At 33.4% G+C, this 19592-nt stretch overlaps 2 protein-coding genes across 2 annotated transcripts; one reads left to right on the forward strand and one right to left on the reverse strand.

Annotated features, from left to right (window-relative positions):
* The first annotated feature begins 6377 nt into the window (after positions 1-6377).
* On the forward strand, positions 6378-12359 carry LOC123905072 (protein ENHANCED DISEASE RESISTANCE 2-like). The gene is made up of 10 exons (XM_045954699.1): positions 6378-6717; positions 7635-8028; positions 8758-8856; positions 8942-9190; positions 9396-9531; positions 9693-9858; positions 9989-10117; positions 10238-10432; positions 11134-11256; positions 11917-12359. The coding sequence occupies exons 2-10, from the start codon at positions 7698-7700 to the stop codon at positions 12034-12036; spliced, it is 1548 nt and encodes a 515-aa protein (XP_045810655.1). The 5' UTR covers positions 6378-6717; positions 7635-7697; the 3' UTR covers positions 12037-12359.
* Positions 12360-15171: 2812 nt separating this feature from the next.
* Positions 15172-18295, reverse strand: LOC123905074 (probable WRKY transcription factor 3). The gene is made up of 4 exons (XM_045954701.1): positions 17717-18295; positions 16252-16814; positions 16007-16168; positions 15172-15747 (listed from the first exon to the last, which is right to left on the reverse strand). Exons 1-4 carry the CDS (start codon positions 17984-17986, stop codon positions 15465-15467), a joined length of 1278 nt encoding a protein of 425 aa, XP_045810657.1. The 5' UTR covers positions 17987-18295; the 3' UTR covers positions 15172-15464.
* Between the last annotated feature and the right edge of the window lie 1297 nt (positions 18296-19592).

Genomic DNA, 19592 nt, shown 5'->3' on the forward strand with positions numbered 1-19592 from the left:
GAGGTTCCTTTTTTAGAAAAAGCTTTCTCTTACAAATAAAAGTGCTTAAATTGGATATTACACAAAACTCAACACGAGTGGTAGATTTTCTTAATTAGGCTACTTTGCTTATTAGTATTATTATTATTATTATTTTATTTTTTTTACTTTCTTTTTGAGATTTATTGGTTACTCCCTCCGTTTTTTTATAAGTGGTCAGTTTCATCAGATTTAGTGTTTCTAAATAATTGTCAAGTTTGTGTTTTAAGGATATGATTTGTCAATTATATCCTTTGTCAACTATTCTTATCTTTTTCAATAATTATATATATTTTAAAAACTAAAGTTTTTTTTTAAAAAAAAGTTTGATCCTTTTTTTTACAATAGGAAAGTTTGTTCCTTCTTTGTTATATATATATATATATATATATATATATATATATATATATATATATATATATATATATATATATATATATATATATATATATATATATATATATATTATAAGAATAAATTTATTTGAAAGAGTGCAAAAAAATAAGAATTTATTGGTGAATTAAGATGAGGGTATAATAGGAAGATAATATGCAAAAAGTCATTTTCTTAATTTAGTATTATCATTCTAACCGAATACTTATAAAAAGATGGACGGAGTAATTTATAAAATCTCAAACATTTGGAGTTGGTTACCGTGTGTTTTTTATGGCATAACAATAAGTGCTTGTGTTATGTTATTTAAAGGCATCACTTTCACCATTAAAGGCCTATATTTCTTTGTAAAAAATATGCCATTTTTTAGTCCATACATAACACACTTTGATTAGGTTTTTCTGCTATGAACCATAACACACACTTATATAACTAAAATCACGTACCTTGAAGTCTACCGGCAACAACACAAAGAAAGAGTCCAAATTAAGATCAACACAAAGATATAAACAAACGTGAGGACTAATAAAAATAAGTTAAATCATAAAAAAAAACCCAGTGATAAAAATAAGGTAAATTAATTCGAGAAGCTTAGTATTGATAAGAAAAAAAAATCCAGTAAAACATTTATCAAAAAAAGAAAAAAGATTGAAACAAACTGTTTGAGAATCTTAAGGATAAAACAGTTTTGTAATTTTTATATCAAACTTACCAAATTGCAATTCAATTTTAAGGGTCCGTTTAGATTAGCTTATTTTTGACCTTATCTAAACAGTTTATGCAATTTTTATGTATTATTATAAGTTTGTCAAGGTAGTTTATGATAAAGTAGTTTATAAAAATACGATTTTCACTAGTGCGAACTTTTAAAATAGCATAAAACCTAATTTATATTGCATAGGACCAAACTTATGTACTGTTCCATATACACAGTTTTTACTGTGCTAGATACATGAGGGAAGTTATTTTTATTTAAAAACAATTTTCTTTTTCTTTTTTTAATTAAAAAATATAAATAACTACATTTTTGTGAGAGGAATAGCAAAAACTGCATCTAAAGAAATGCATATAAGTTTTGTCCTATTGTATAAGCTCAAAACTAAGTTAAGTTAATCCAAATGAGCCCTAAGTATTAAAATTGTAGAAGGAGTTTTTTTTTTTTAAAGTGAAAAGGTGCACCTTACTAATTTTTTAAATCGGGCTCTTCTTCCCTATACTATAACAAAAAAAAAAAAAACTGCTTTATGGCTTTGCCCAAAAAAATTTGCTTTAGCCATTATTGATTCACGCGGCCACTTTGGAAGGTGCAGGTTTTGCCGGACTCTTGAAATGATGATTGACATAGATTTGTAGTTGACGGTCTTTGGCACACAATTCCGTTTGCAGCCGTCGAAGGTGCCTTATTGATATTGTTTTCCATAAGTTGTTGGATAGATAAATTGTACACACCTTGATTTTGTGAAGCTTCAATCCATCGTCGATCATCAACCACGGTTCATTTACCACCTTTATGCTACTACCATTGCCTATCCTCCACCTACAACCATGAGTCAAGACTTGTCTTGATTTCCAAATACTTTTTCAAGTAAAACTCTGATTGTTTCCAAGGTTAGAATCAAATAGAGATGACCCGGAAAAATACCTAACCTTGAGGATTCTAGCCACCAAAGAGTTTGGTTTAGTAATGATGTTCCACCTCTGTTTTGCTACCATTGCCATATTGAACATTTGGAAATCACGAAATCCCAGGCGTCCCTCTTCTTTAGAACATGTCATCTTATCCCAAGCAAGCCATCAGATACCTTTATTGTTTTTACCACCACCCTCACCAAAAAACATTTATCATTCTTTCTATCTCATTTATCAAAGAATCCGGTAAAAGATAAACACTCATATCATGCCGAAATTGCTTGTAAAACGGATTTAATCATTACTTCCTAACCAATTTTGGATAGAGGGCGTCTTCTCCAAGAATTGATTCTCTTCCATATCCGATCTTTGTGTTGGATATGCCTTGAAATCTCAGTAACAAGAAGTCAGAAAAATCTTTGTTGAATCTTTTTGCATCTTTGATGTTTTGAAGATTTTTTGAAGAAAAAAAAAAATTATTTTCTTGGAAGATATTCTGACTTGGATTTGTTTTATTTTAAAACAGATTTGTTACTAATTTTTTGGCATATATTTTTCTATAAATAGGGAGTGCTTTATTCATAGAAAAATTGAGAGAGACAAAGAGAGCAACTCAAGAGAGTAGAGATGTAGAGGCAAGGATTATGGTTTGCCACCACACAAGGGCTAGGGTTTTAGAGAGGAAATAAAGTTTTCTCTTGGTATAACTCTAGGGTGGGAGAACTATCTTTGTGGTACACCTTGGGAAACACATATCAAATTGAGTCTCTTGGCCACGGGAAGAGATTCGGGTTTTGGGTAGAATTAGGATTAATTCTTGTAACCCAATTGGGAATTTCTTTGTAGCGTTACTCTTTGATATAGTGGAACGGAGGGGCTGCTCTCTCCCCCAGACTAGGTCATTATTGGACCGAACTGGGTAAACAAATATCGTGTTCTTTCTTCTCCTTTATCTTGTTTATCGGTTATTATTATTATTGCTTATTCCGCTTAATTATTTGGTTGCCGTTCTATTGCTCCACACATCAAGTTCTTTTATTGGTGTGATTTATAGACGAATTCACAACAATTGGCGCCCACCGTGGGGCAATCGGAACAATTTGAAGTGAGCACCATGGGTTTTAAGTCGGATATCGAGGGACTTTCCAAAAGCAATTTGGAATTGTGGAAAGTGAAGATGGAAGCAATTTTAATGTTCGGGATGATGGATAAAACATGGAGTGTTGTTATCCGGTGCCTAGAAGATAAAAGGTTAATGGAGATCGCGAAGAAGGTCGGCCTGGAGAGGCGGTGGTAATAATACTCAACATCAGCCTGGAGAGGCGGTGCTAAGAATACTCGGGTTACTTCTGAAACAACAACTTTATTATTATGTAGAGGTGCTAGTGGAAGTTGAGAACCGGTGGAGTATTTGGGTCATGGACTTTTGATGCTCCTATCACATGTGTTCAAAGAATGAATACTATGAGACTCTAGAGTTAGTTGAAGGTGGAGTTGTTCATCTTGAAAACGGGAAAGCTTGAAGTTTCAAGGTATGGGTTCAGTTTGTCTTACGAAGTTTGACAATCGTGAGTTTCTTTACACGATGTGAGGTATGTTTCTGAACTTAGATGCAAAGATAGTTGGTCATGCATCTATAACTAGTGGTGATTCTCATAATGTGGTTGAGTTTTGGGACTTCGGGTGGACCTGTTAGTGACATGTGTTTAGTTGGACTAGTGAACAAGGTTTACTAGGTGTTGAACTGAACTGGAATTGTTGGAGACTAACAATAGCTTGAAGTATGTTTCAGAGGAGTTGAAGAGGTCTTGCGTGTTACAAGGTGGAGATCATGGTGGATATACTTTGGTGGAAACTCAGTTTGAGGTGGAGTTTTCCATAGTGGTAGACAGTCAACATTAACTCTTGGCTATCTAATCGGAGATATGGAGGAGAGTGGTATTGTTGAACCAAAGGGGGATGACCATGGAGACCTTGTGGGTTATGTTTCAATTGTGGCTGAAGAAGTGCAAGACCTTGAGAGGATCTTCAAGGAGACAATTGAAAGCAACATGTGATCAGACTTGGTAACTTGTGAGACTGCTGGAGGTAGTTGGATACAAGGAGAGTTTGATGTTGCAGCTTGTGGAACCGCCTAAAATTCCAAGGTTGGTTTGGAGCCAAGCAAAACTTCGAGAGTACGGAAGGCATTCCGGGGTCGAAGAGTGGTGAAGGCTTGTAGGGCTATCGCAAAATCTCATGGATAGTCGGAGGCAAGCGATTCTTCAGGAGGACGGAAAAGGCACAATCCGGGGGCTGAAGAGGGATGGTGGAGCTTGTTGAGCTATCTAAAATTCCGATGATAGTTGGGAGCAAGCGTTTCTTCAGGGAGGTACGAAGTTGACCACTTCGGAGTCTGAAGATGGTGCGGTGAATCTTGTGGGGCTACCTAAAATCCTATGGTAGTGGGATGCAAGATCTTCATGAGAGCGGAAGGCATTCTGAGGATGAAGAGAGAGGTACAATCCGGTGATCTTGAATAGAAGATTCAAGATGGAGAGAGCAGCACGGTGGTTGATGGGATCACCATCGATTTAAAGGCAAGGTGGAGAATTGTTGGATATGCCTTGAAATCTCAGTAACAAGAAGTCAGAAAAATCTTTGTTGAATCTTTTTGCATCTTTGATGTTTTGAAGATTTTTTGAAGAAAAAAAAAATAAATTCTTGGAAGATATTCTGACTTGGATTTGTTTTATTTTAAAACAGATTTGTTACTAATTTTTTGGCATATATTTTTCTATAAATAGGGAGTGCTTTATTCATAGAAAAATTGAGAGAGACAAAGAGAGCAACTCAAGAGAGTAGAGATGTAGAGGCAAGGATTAGGGTTTGCCACCACACAAGGGCTAGGGTTTTAAAGAGGAAATAAAGTTTTCTCTTGGTATAACTCTAGGGTGGGAGAACTATCTTTGTGGTACACCTTGGGAAACACTTATCAAATTGAGTCTCTTGGCCACGGGAAGAGATTCGGGTTTTGGGTAGAATTATGATTAATTCTTGTAACCCAATTGGGAATTTCTTTGTAGCGTTACTCTTTGATATAGTGGAACGGAGGGGCTGCTCTCTCCCCCAGACTAGGTCATTATTGGACCGAACTGGGTAAACAAATATCGTGTTTTTTCTTCTCCTTTATCTTGTTTATCGGTTATTATTATTATTGCTTATTCCGCTTAATTATTTGGTTGCCGTTCTATTGCTCCACACATCAAGTTCTTTTATTGGTGTGATTTATAGACGAATTCACAACACTTTGATGTATGCAAGCGTCTCTTTCTTTCTTGTGCCGCTCGATTGATGTTACGACTAAAGAAAACCTCAGATTTACAAGTTAATTTCTTGATCAGATGCTCCCTCACACGTCTTAAGAATCTCCATCAATTTCTTAGTTTCAAACAGGTTAGACCTACAAAAAAGAAAACAATCGTCAGTAAAAAGTAGATGAGACTCCATTGGTGCCCCGTGCCCCTCTACAAATTTTTACCCCATAAAGGTCTCTTCTTGCCGCTGCTTTTTTGATAAGGGAAGTAAGGCCTTCAGCCACTAATATGAAAATGTAGCGAGATAAGGGGTCTCCTTGCCGACTCATGTTTCATCTTGAATTCAATAAAACTTCATTTTTATATTGCTAATAAAAAGAAAAGAAATTGAACAAGATAATTCCGGTTGTATCATAGTTGATTTAAAAATTGTTTATGTGATTGTTCATATTGAGGGGTAAGGGACTGGAATTTTTTTTAAATTTTTTTGTATCTCACTAACTAAAGTACAAGTTGTTCCAAGTACAAGTACACGTTGTCTACAAAATCAAAATAACTTTTTGTCCATCAAATAACATACGAAATAAAAAGTTGTTCAATTAATACCATAAAAGTTTGTTTTGTGTTGTTCTGTCATCTATTGTTCTATCCAGTATTTAGAGATATAATTAATGGATACCGTAAAAAAGATCCACAACGGGTAGGCTAAAAATCCAAATTATGGATATGAGCATGAACACGAGTAATTACGTGCAAAAATGAGTGAGTATGAGTCTGGATACGGGCAATGGCGGAGCTAAACTAAAATATTTGGATGGGCCCTAAAAAAAATATTGTAATTTATAAATTAAATACGCAAATCATGTTGTATAAAATCATTTAAGCTATATAATAAACGCACTTGATTATAAAAAAATAAAAAAAAAAAATTATGTGAGGAATAGTTATGTTTTAACTTGTAACAAACATGCACAAATAGAAAGGATCTAATTATGTCTTAAGAAGTAATTAATATAATTTAATTTAGTGAAGAAAAAAAGTAAATATAGCTAGATGAGAATGAAAATAGAGTAAGAGGTAGAGGCAGAGAATTGAAAGGACAGGATCAAGACTTCTTGACAACCAAGTAGGATCCGATTACAACGGACTCTATGTTGGGTTGGGTGAGGTGATGCTGTTATGAAAATCCATTCCTTCTCTCTTTTTCTTTTCTCTATTTTCTAACCATTTTTGTGTTGTGTCTAATCTCTTCATATATACATAGAAAAAACACAACACAGCCAGGGGGAACAAAAGAGAGAGACGAGGAATCATTGTTCCTTTCGGTCTGAAGGGAACGACGATTCCTCATTTTATGTTCCTTCTCTTTCTGCATGCTAAGGTTTCGATCGTTCTTTGCTTTCATATATTTTTTTTAACATTTTCCTTTTCTTTCTTCTTATATATGATTTTTTTTTTCATTAAAAATATTTTTTTCATCATGTTCTTCATGCATGTGATGTGATATATATTATGTTTATCATCATGTTCTTGTTTTTTCCCACGCATTGTGTTCATGGGAAAATAGATTTTCTGCTCCGTAGTTACAGCCTCAACCGTCTGATGTTAATGAATGATTGTGATTGTTTTAATACATATACATATATAATTTGTACCATCCGATCTTAAATCGATGGCCAAGATCAACTACTACATGTAACCTCGTGATATTTCAATAGTAGAAAATCTGAATCCGTGTTCATGCGATGAATTGTGTGTTCTTTTTCTTATGTCATGTTACAATTTGTTTATTCTTATTTTTGTCGACCTTTTACAACTCAAATTTTTTTTTTAATCTTATTTATTGTTTTATATGTATATATAATTTTCTGATTGCTATGCAATATGCTTGACACATTTTTCATTCCTCTAGAACATTTATATACCAATGTGTCTTTGTATATAAAATTTTAATTTAATTTTATTTTTCTTCAGGAATTTTTTCAAAGGTGATTGATTGTGCAGGAAAGGCTATGTGATAACCTTGATGTCATTGACATTGTTGTACTAATCAATCATATTTGTGTGTTATTGTCTGTTAGTTTAGGACATTAAACTTTAGGGTATTTATTTTAAGTTAGGTATGAAAAATGATGCTCAATTTTATATTTTAATGTTTATTCATTTTTTTTTCAATCCTAATATAAACCATAGCTTTTGTTTATTTTTTCTTAAAAAAAATGCACATCTCTTCATTATTTAATTCCAATGCTGATTTTGTTCATGTCTAATTAGTGTTTCAACTTTATGAAATTTTAGTTTTGCAAGGATTTTTTGAGGAGCATTAATTAATAATAGACACAAATTATATCTGGACATTTTATGAAAACCAAAATGTTGGCTGGATTAGTGAAGAAGTTAGCTTCAACCACAATGGGAAGCTGTGCTTCAAAACCAAATGGGAAGGCCAATCGTCAAAAAAGAAGGAGTTACAAATCCGCAAAGCGTAGAGGAAATATTTCCTCTGCGCTTCCGGATACTCCTTTGAAAAGGATTAGCAATGCAGGGAGCCGCGTGGGAGATTTTAGTATTGGTGACTTTGTTCACCTCGATTTCGAAAAAGGTGCTTCGGCTACATGCAGAAGATCAGAAGTTTCAAATGTCAAGTTTCATCTTACCCAAGTTCAATACCATAGTCAAATTGATGCAAATGGTAACTTTTCTCTCTTTCTCCATTCTCTTTAGATAATGAAAAATTATTACTTCTTTCGTCCCAAAACTTTGGTCTTTTTAGAGTTTTGCATATGAATTAAGAAATCATAAAGATTGATAAGTTACGTCATTTTTACCCTAACTTTTTTAAGAAAGAGAAAATTCATTCAATGAATGTTTTAGCTTTTGTAAGGGTACAAATGGTAAATCATCATTAATTGTATTCATCTGCACATCTGGAATATCTCGATTAAGTGCTAAATAATTTCCCGTAGCTACCATATAATATTCATCTCTACTTGGTGATAAATAAAGCAATTGTTTTCTTTTCGATCTCTCTGAAATTTCTTAAAATGGACTTTCTATAGACTCCAACGACCAATCCTTGCGTGAATTGCCAAGGATCCAATAAGTCCGACATTGATTCCTTTAGAGGTGTCAATTGGACAAATGCATCCATAGTGACTAAAGAAGATGCATGTTTTGAATGAGCTATGCCATCACGCAATCACCGATTTAGATTGTCATATCAAGATTGAACGGTTCACATATCAAGATCAAACGGTCCACATTCTATGTGAACCGTTCAATCTTGATAAGACGGTTCAGATTGCATGACTGCTTCAAATTCGTGATTCTACTATAACTGCTGGGAATCCATATCCCTTAGAGTAGACATAGGTTACTTTGACAAACAAAGCTGAGAATTTGATTCGTGTTCATTTTACAGGAAAATATCAAGAGGATGCATGGTTCGACTCAGTAAGCATTATAGAATCTGATTCCTTAGAATCTGATTCAGATGATGACTTCAGTAGTGTTCATGGAGGTGATTCGTCTCTTATAGTTCCTATTGACTATCTTAAGTATCAGTAATGGTAACTCATTATTTTCATCGATTCATGGCTGAACAGATTGTTTTCCTTTCGCGGGCAACACTATCGGAAATGCCCCAAATACTCAATCTATACAATATGAAAGTTCATCCTGCATTGTAGATTCAGGGAGTAAATATGAGGAGTTTTATCATGAGAGCTACCTTAAGATAGATAAGAATGGAGAGAAAACTCAAGAAAACAACTCGAAACAATCAACGGTTATCAGGCTTTCTGTTACAAGACAATCAACTGATTTAAATGAAAAGAATGAAAAGACTGAATTATGTAAGTACTTAATATGTCACATTTTCCTTTGTTTTCATTTCATGTCTTTCCTTTTTGTTGGAATATGCATTTCATTCAATAATCTTTTGTGCGTGATACTATTTGTTACTTGAAATTGTTTAAGCCTAAAGATATTAGGAAGATTGTGCCAATAAATAAATATCTACCGAATTGCAAGTTACGATAATAATGAATTGACGGACAGGTGCATCGGAGAGATTTCTTTATCGTCCGAAAGCAGGGATTCAAATTCCAATTTCAACTCAAGAAAAACCATGCCCTGGTTCCTGGTCAACAGTTTCACCTTCAGTGTTCAAGCTCCGTGGTGAAACATTTTTCATGTATGTAGAAAATTGTATCTGTCAATCTATGTAGTATCCACACTTCAGATTGAAGAAGTGTCTGTCTGGTGTCTAAGACATGTTAGTGTCAGACACTAATATGACACTGATACATATGGTTACATTCAATTACTGACTAGCGTTGACGATGATTTATGCAGAGATAAGCAGAAGAGTCCTGCTCCAGAAAACTGCGCTTATAAACCAATCGGTGTTGATTTATTTGTGAGTCCAAAGAAGATAAATCACATTGCTAAGTATCTTGAACTTCCAAGTGTTAGTCCAAATGAAAGTGGTGTACCTTCACTTCTCGTTGTTAATATACAGGTTTTCATCATTTTCTCTCACTGCATATTCATTTCGCTTTGTTTAGGTCTATATCATTATTTTGTTTATCTATTTGAACAATGTTAAAAAATCCGATCACATAATTTAATCATTGTTCTTTTGGAAACAGTTGCCAACATATCCTGCTAGCGTGTTCCTTGGTGACGCCAATGGCGAAGGTTTGAGCCTTGTACTATACTTTAAGTTGTCAGAGAATTTCGAAACAGAAATCTCGCAGTGTTTTCAGGACAAGATCAAGGTATTTTATTTCCTCTCCATCATTAGTTACTTAACCTCATTCTTAATTTCTACTTAACCAAACTTAGAAGAAAAAAAGGTTACAATTTCATAGTTTTAAATAATCGTGTTGGTTTAACAGAGATTAGTCGATGATGAGATGGAAAAGGTGAAAGGTTATACAAAGGAAAGCTCAGTTCCATTTAGAGAAAGACTAAAAATTTTGGCCGGAGTAGTTAATCCAGAAGATCTTCACCTGAATTCTGCAGAGAGGAAACTTATACAAGCTTACAATGGCAAGCCCGTGCTTTCGCGTCCTCAACACCAATTCTTTAAGGTACATGCAAATTTATGTCTTCATTGGATCAAAATATTTGTCTGTCTAATTTTAAGACTGTCGATGTAAGGTTTTTTTTTTTTTTTTACAATATCAATCAATCGTAATTGTATAATCAATAAAAACGTTTGACCTTAATCATAACTATTTCTAAAGTCACACATATGGTTGTAAAACTTTCTACACAGAAAGTGTATCAAAATTAAACTTGCATAGTTATGACATTAGAATTGAGCATATCATGGTATCAACATTTTTGTATACAATTTTGGTTGTAGATATGATAACACAAGTGTTCTGGTGTTTGGCTTAAGACTGGAATATGAGAAAATTGAAATGTACTGATCTTACAATGATTATATGTTATGAAGCATGGACACTCTTTGGATTAGGCGTGTCCTGGTGCCAGACACCAACGCACACCGACACTTATAATTACATTGAATTGTATCAATTTCTCAAATTATTGTTGGTGTCGACATGTCAGTGTCCGTGCTTCATAATGTCATACATAAGTTAAAATGAGTTTTTTTTTTTTTGACTCGGTTAAAATGAGTTTTTGTATCTCAATATTTTCAAATTCTCAATTACCACTATAACCTTTGACTAGATCTTACACATTTGAACCTGATCTAAACTTTGCAAATGCAGAATGATTCTTCTTCTCATATGGTTTCACCCATTATGTATTTTAATTACAGGGACCTAACTACTTTGAGATAGACCTCGACATTCACCGTTTTAGCTATATATCGAGGAAGGGACTCGATTCACTTCGAGACCGTGTAAAGCATGGAATTCTTGATGTTGGCTTAACTATCCAGGTAAAGTTTGGTCTTGCAAAATTAAAATTGAATTTGGAAGTACTTTACAAGGCAAAATATCCAACCGCGCTAATTTTACCAAACACTTCAATTTCAATTTGTTAGTTTGTTTGCTATCAAATATCAACTACTGTATCTGCTATGAGTTTATCCGCTATTAGCTTATTCGTCATCTGTTACCTTTTACTAAACAAAACCTATGTCTAACTTTATAAACTTTATACACGCCATATCTTAGACAATGGACATGTTTGGATAAACAAGTTATTTGCATCTTATAGCACAAGAGCGTATTATGATAAACACTTATGTATAAGCTTACATAAGTTATTTTTATAGCAAAACATAAAATAAAAATAAATTATTTTTATATATTCTACGAGCTATTTTTGTTTGGTAAACCAAACGTATCATCTGCAACTGCAGAGACTATTCCCCTTGAGGTGACTGAAATCCATTTAAGGGGTTGACCTCTGCTATGAGCTATTTTCTTAAGTTCTCCGGAACAGTCTCACAAAACTTCTACCAATTGATAAACTGAAATAAACCGATCCAAACAGGCTAAATATGGGACTAGGGTTTTTCCTGATATTTCCAAACTATTGATTTTGCAAATGTTTCATTTTTTAATTTAACATTCCAATATTTATGATTTTACAGGCACAAAAGGAAGAGGAACTTCCAGAGCAAGTGTTATGCTGCTTAAGATTGAACAAAATTGACTTTGTTAACCATGGCCAAATTCCTACCATTATGGCTCTTGATGAGAAAATTGAATAAGGGAATCAAGGAAAACAAAGATTATTGATATTTGAAAAGAATTGAGTGTCAAATCTATTTTTTAAATTAACACATGAACCTAAGAGAGAAGCAAATTCAAGAAATTTGTCTTCTCTTACGTGCAATATTTATTTTTTAAATCCTAATATGTGATTATGGTATTGAAGTCCTCTATGTTAATTTGCATAATCCAGTTGCCTCCTTGTGTTCCACTATGAGAGAGGCTTTTATTTAGTTCACATAGATATTGTACGATTGTTTCATTGATATTGTAAAACGACATATATGCAATAAAAGAAATATTTTTTTGTTACAATGATTTATGTTGTGGTATGTAGGGAGTAGCTCACATTAGAAACTTATAAATACACAGTTTCTAACTAATAATAATTCGTTAATTCAAGAGAAATATAATTCAGTCATTGATAAAAATACAATTATGCCAACACCTTCAATTTTTTAGTACAAGCAACAAAAAAAAAAAAGATGAACAAAAATTTCAATACAAGTAAATTAATGAGTTATGTATAAAAAAAAAAGTAAAATTAATGAGTTTAATGGCGCTATGTATTTAAAAATAAATTTAACCTTCATATTGTTAGCCTAAACTATTTTATAATCTTCTTTTGATAGCTACATTTTATATATGTAAACACCTAAGCCTAGTTTTGAACGTATCTCGTGCACGTGAGCTGTGTACGAAAAAGTTGTCTATAGCTATTGTGGCTTTGCGTGCACGAAGCCATGTCTCCGCCGCGCGAAAGCACACTTTTAGCAACGCCATAACAATATTTTGATGAATTTTACCCCTCTTCGATTCATATAGAAACTATTGTGTAGAATCCAATGACTCATGAAGTGCACATCATTAGAGATGTGATAGTGAATGAGGATGAGAAATGGAAATGGGAGACAGATCCTGTGTACGGAGATGAGGTTCAATATAATCATATCTATCTAGAGTCAAGTGATGAATCAGATGGAGAAGAGTGTTATGAAGAAGTTGAACTAGTCAATGCTGGTGATCAAAATCAAGGTACCAACCATGAAGTAGATATGCACACTTCAAGTGATGATGATGATGATAGAATTCATCTGTCAGCAAGGCCTCAGAGAATAAAGCATGTACCAGCTAGATTGAATGATTGTGAAGTCACTAATGACAATGCAGTTAATGATGAAGGTGAGCTAATTCATTTTGCACTACTAGCTGATTCTGAACTAGTGAATTTCAGAGATGCTTTGAAAAGCAATGTGTGGAAGAAGGCTATGGAAGAGGAGCTTAAGTCAATTGAGAAAAATCAGACTTGGAAGCTAGTTGCCTTGCCAGACAAGAAGAAGAAAATAGATGTCATGAAATGGGTGTTCAAAGTGAAAATGAACCCTGATGGCACAATTTCAAAACACAAAGCAAGGTTGGTTGCTAGAGGTTTCTTGCAAAAGCATGGTATTGATTACAATGAGGTGTTTGCACCAGTAGCTAGACTTGAAACTGTGAGACTTGTAGTAGCTCTGGCTTGCATGAACAAATGGTTAATGTACCATTTAGATGTTAAATCAGCATTACTTGAAGAGGAAGTGTTTGTGTCACAGCCTCCAGGTTTTGAAATTAAAGGGAAGGAGAATATGGTGTACAAACTGCACAAGGCACTATATGGTTTGAAACAGTCACCTAGAGCATGGAATAAGAGAATTGATGAGTTTCTTATCCAAATTGGATTTAAGAAATGTATAGTGGAGTTTGGATTTCATGTGCAAAGCTTCAAAAAGGCGATACAAGTCAAACATGTGTGGACACTACAAGGCTACAACTGTATTCACAATTACACTCAAATTTGATTCACGAGAAGTTGTAGTAAATTGGGCTATATATGGAGGTTGGAATTACAAATAAGGTCACTATTAATATTACTAGATCAGATACAAAGCCTAGAAAAAGAGGAAAATGTGACAAGTTAATTTTGGGTATTGACGGCGATGGAAAGTGTTTCGGATCGACTAAAAGTCCAACACACACGAAGACCCATCAAAATGGGATAAGCACAATCACGTGGCATAACGACCACGGAACCAAAGCAACGAGCACGGACAGAGGCCAAACGTCCACCACGTCCAAACGAGCTCCCTTGCAAAGGACAATCCAGGTGTTAAGTTAACACATGAAATAATGTATGATCATCATTCATTAAAGCATGATTATCAAAACAATCAAGTTTGCATTTTAACATTAAAACACAAATAATCAATGAATAATGATTAAATCAAATGTATTGCTATATTGATTATCAAAACAATCAAGTTTGCATTTTAACATTAAAAACAAATAATGCATGACGATCAATAATCAATATAGCAAACATAATCATGAATAATGATTAAATCACAAGTAAACACATGTACACATTTGAACAGATGCTTAAACACTCTCAATAGAAAATGTGATTTTGACCTCAATGACAATGCAAGTTATAAAGAAACAAATATTCTCAAATTTAGAAAACTCCCCCTAAGTCTTATGAGATGAATATTCCTTTAAATCATGGTCATTCTAAAAATAAGGAAATGATAGACAAGACCAAAATCTTTTGAAAATCTTGCGATGATTTTAAAACTGGAGAGAAAATTGCGCATATGAGGAAGCTATGAAATCAGAGTCAATTGACATTTTGTGAAAAACAAATTCTCTCTTTTATGAATATACTCATAAAGAAAGATGATTCTTTTTCAAAGCAAAATATTCAAAGAATAGTCTGTCAAAAATATTTCCAAAAGCTAATTTCTATTTTAGCTTTAGTCCACTCAAGAGAACATGACCATACAAATTAATACCCCTTTTATCTATCTAGGATAAAGATATCCAGTGTGAATCTATTTTATATTCGCACAGAATGTAAAAAATAATTCTATAATTATGCAAAAGAAGAGAAAATCATCCAAAGGCTTAAATAAAGTTTCAAACAATGTGATGTGATTGCATGTAGACGACTGGCTTCCTCTGTCACTATAATGTTTTTGCCTTGTGTTCATTTCATCATATGTAAGAAAACAAAAGTGTCTACCTTATGTTCATTTTGGAACCTGCCTTGATTACCATATTGGATTTAATTAGGAATGAGCTTATAATGCAATTTATTGTATGATCCAAAGTTTTGTCACATTATTAAAAATAATCATTGAGCAAGGAATTACATAGTGAAATTATGAACAACTATGTTACACAATATAACTTATACTTTATGTAAAAAGAAAATAACATAACTTATACTTTCAGTATACATAGGAGGCCCAAATGGTACGGCGTCACCTCACCGGGACTTGATCAAAAATTTGGGCCAAGACTCGTAAGGAATCCAATAAAACATCAAAGTAAAGATCGCGTGTGATATAAATTATCAGATTACCAGTTCTTCGAGCCTTAATCTAGGAGCTTAAGTTATCCGCTCTTCTTTCAGCATTAGACGAGCAACTGGTTGTTGCTCATTACTGCCGCCAATACCAATGCTGCCAAAATTAGGTTTCTCGGAGATGTTATTTTGTGATCTTAACTGTGAAGCATTGTTGTTGGCAATAGTGTGGCTATTAGTCTTAGCTGCAGGTACATCATGATTATGTTTCCCTTCGTATGTTGTTATAACTGCTTTAGGATCCGTCGAAGCCCTCTCTACGTGCTTTCGAACGTTACAACCCTGTGTTGTACATTTGTAATAGCTCCTAAACATTATTATATAAGAAAACATCAGCAACTTTTCCAGGACAAGTAGCATAATCCTACCGATGAATAATGAATAATTGAGCATATTTTGCGGCAACAAATTTTTGAAAATAATAAATGCAACCATACAGTCATGAATAGTCAAACCTTTTTCTTCTGTCATTTGTTTTATGGCTTGAAATTATATTAACTTATAATTTTTCTGATTTATGATAATGAACCTAGATTTGATAACCATTTGAGGAAAAGTAATATCACCTAGGATAAGGGTTGCCTTTGACAACTTTTTGTCCATATTTTCTCCATCGATAACCATCATCTAAAAGATCCACTTCACTAGTTGTTTGCACGATGATTCTAGACTCTGCTACAGTCCTATGTGAAGAAGCTGTAGGATCAGAGACCACAATTTCTGTATTTCTGCATAATTACAACAATATCAAGATAACATAACGGCAAATAATTATCCATTATAAACAGATTTATATCAAATAAAAAGTTACCTCCTTTTGGGGTCAGGCTCAACTCTTTTCTCATCCACTTCAGCTCCATGATCACCAATTTCCTCACTGTCGCTTGTTCCGGATATATGTTCACCTGTTGCCTGACTAGATTCCGGATCCATCATCCCTTGATAAGACGAATCAGCATTCCCTTGCATATTTGAACTGTCATTTGAAGTTATAGTATCTTTTGATCGCTTGTTACTCGGACGCTGATGATTGTGCTCTCCTTTATAAATAATCGCAGTAACATGACCAGCAAGTGAGCGCTCAACTTTTTTCTTGACAGGACAGCTAGGATGTGTGCACTTATAATAACTTCGAGGAAACTCGCTACCTTTCACGTGTTTCTGTCCATACTTCCTCCAATTGTAACCATCATCAGCCGGCTTATCAACATTCGATGAAGAAGACTGTTGCCTTTGTTCGGAGAGAGGAGCGTGATCGATGGATGCTGATACAGACATTGAATGTCCAGCTTGGTTATTCATATTTGTGATGGATTGTTCTTGAGCCGAGACCTGTGCCAGTGCCTGCTGCTGGTGTGACATTCCAAAAGACACCTACATCATATGGAGATTGTATGTCAAATTGCAGGGCCACATTCATTTCCTAACTATGATTTCTGCAATTATTTATATATCCTCATTATCTTTGTAGTAGTATCTATATAATATGCTCTAGTATAGTAATATTGTTAACTAATCACTACTTTTGCAGTACTCCCTCCGGCCACAAATATAATCAAAAGTGCACTTTTTAGATTCATTGAATAACAGATGTATCTGGACTATAATACAGACCAGATACATTTGTTATTCAATGAATCTAAAAAGTGCACTTTTGCTTATATTTGTGGTCGGAGAGAGTATTTGTTAAATAATGTAAGGAGTAAACTTGAATAACCATCATTAGTTGTCTGCATCAATAGTTCAATAGTAATTAGTAACTAATAGTATCAATTAATGACTTTACTTACCATAAATTTCATTTGTTAACTAGAAACTTTTACTCACACTCGTCCTTTTTATAAGAAACAGTTGACTTTTTAGATTCATTGAATAATTGATGCATTTGGTCTATATTACAGACCAGATACATCAGTTATTCAATAAATCTAAAAGTCAATTGTTTCTTATAAAAATAACAAGAGATAGTAACAAAATATAACTATCTAACATTTTAACTAACTAACTAACCTCCATATCTATATCTAATAAAAGTCAGTAAAAACATTTGATAGTTGTTAGAGTTTCAAACGATTTTGATGCATCATTCAATATTAAATAAGTCTAATTAAATTATGCAGGTCGGGGTTCGAACCTGTAATTCTCCACTTATTCATCGGTAAAATTCTAACGATTGGACTACTTAACAAAAAAACAATTATTAACCGAACTCAAAAGAGTTATAAACTTGAGATTATATTAATATAAGCTACATATAGAAATAGAAAGATTTTCACCTGAGGATGTGAAAAAAATCCAGGTGAATCAAGCAAAGCAGCTGTTCCTGTTGCCGGAGACGCCATGGCACCGGCGAGAAGCTGGGAGAAAGACTTACCATCTTCACCTTCAGTCAATAAATTAGAAAGCAGAGTCATAGGACCAGGGCTAAAACCACCGCTAAAAAGGTTATCCATATGTGGTGGCAAAGTCAAACTGTGTCTTGGAGGTAGTCCCCCTTCACCACCGTCAACTGCCTGTTCTTCTTCATTCCACGGTGGTCGGTCCATTTCCAGCGTTGAACATTCAAGTTGGGTTGACTTTTTTGACCAGAGAATAGAAAAGAAAAGAAAAGGTACCCTGTGTTTGTTGGTCTAAAAATAGAGAGAAAAAACAGAACAAGTTTGTAATAATAATAGTCTAAATTTGTGTAAAAAAGTGATGATTATGAAAAGTGTTGTGTTGTGTCTGTCATATTACATGTTTGTGCGTGTTTCTTGCTTTGGATTTGGTGGATCTGAAAAAGGAAACAACACAAAAGTCTACGCTTTATTTCTCCAACTATGTTTCTGTTGTGATTTTCCTTCCACAAAATGTGTCTCATACATGGATTTTGATTGCCCGCACTTAAAAAGATTCCACGCCATAATGAATATTTAGTCGTTGATTTGAGATCGTAAGATTTAGATTCACGGTCAAATCTTATAGTAAAATGATCTCGGTCGTAAATTTAAATCGGACGGCCGAGAACCGTAATTATGTGACGCGGTTACTGTGTAAAATCTAATTTCTTTGTAGTATTATACTAATCTTTTAATTTAATGTTCCATTTATCCCATGATCTAGTTAAATATTTTATTTTGATACGTAATTTTGATTATTAATATTTTTAATTATATAATAATAAAAATTATAAAAATTTGATATTTTTTTATCGAGATAAATCGACGTGTGTTATATGTTAATATTATTTTTTTGACAAAGTGTTATATGTTAATATTTGTTCTTATTTATTAGAAGAAAAATATGGTTAAAACAAGATATATGAATTATGCACATTATCAAGTTGATTTACTCATTTTGGAACGGAAGAAGTATTATTTTATTTATTATGTAATCCCTTCATTTTTACTTATCAAAATATCATATCAGATAAGAAATACTGGATATAAAACTAAGAAGATATCTCTAGAGTTGTCAAGGGAGCCGGTTCGAGGAGCCCAACACATATAAACAAGCTTAAGTGGGTCGGTCGTTAAGTTTCATGGGTTGCTAACCTAGGCCCAATCCAATTAGCAAAGGACTACATGCTCCGATGGACCGGCTTGACTAATTTTAATTTTTAATTTTATTTTAAAAAAGAGATTCAATGGACAATAAAACTACATACATATCACAAAAATTAGTATCATAAAATATGTATGTTTTGTTGAGGAAAAATCCTAATTTGATGTTTTAAAGATAACAAACATCTTAATTATATTTTAACTGAATTCTGATCTTATTGTGATCTAACAAGTGCTCTTGAGTGATTAATATAGACAGGAATAAAAGTTCATTCATTATATATCACTCTACTTGAAATTGTTGAAAACTGTAATTTTATAAGAATGATCAGAGAACATTCTCCAGTCTGCAATTTTTCCACGTGCAAGTATATATCTCAACAATAAGCACTTAATTGATATCATATGAACAAGAGACAAATAAGTATTTTTGCAAATGACTTTATTGAAGAGAATCTCTACAAGATATAAGTCATTTAAGGCAAAGATTAAAAGATAGCAATAGCAAGCTTCATATTTGGTCATGTTTAAGGAATAAACATGAATATGTCTTGACAATTTATTTCTCAAGCTCACATGTTCTCATCAGAGATTATTTGAAGACATATTA

The sequence above is a fragment of the Trifolium pratense genome, linkage group LG2, assembly GCF_020283565.1.
Source record: "Trifolium pratense cultivar HEN17-A07 linkage group LG2, ARS_RC_1.1, whole genome shotgun sequence".
In the NCBI taxonomy this organism is placed as follows: Eukaryota; Viridiplantae; Streptophyta; class Magnoliopsida; order Fabales; family Fabaceae; genus Trifolium; species Trifolium pratense.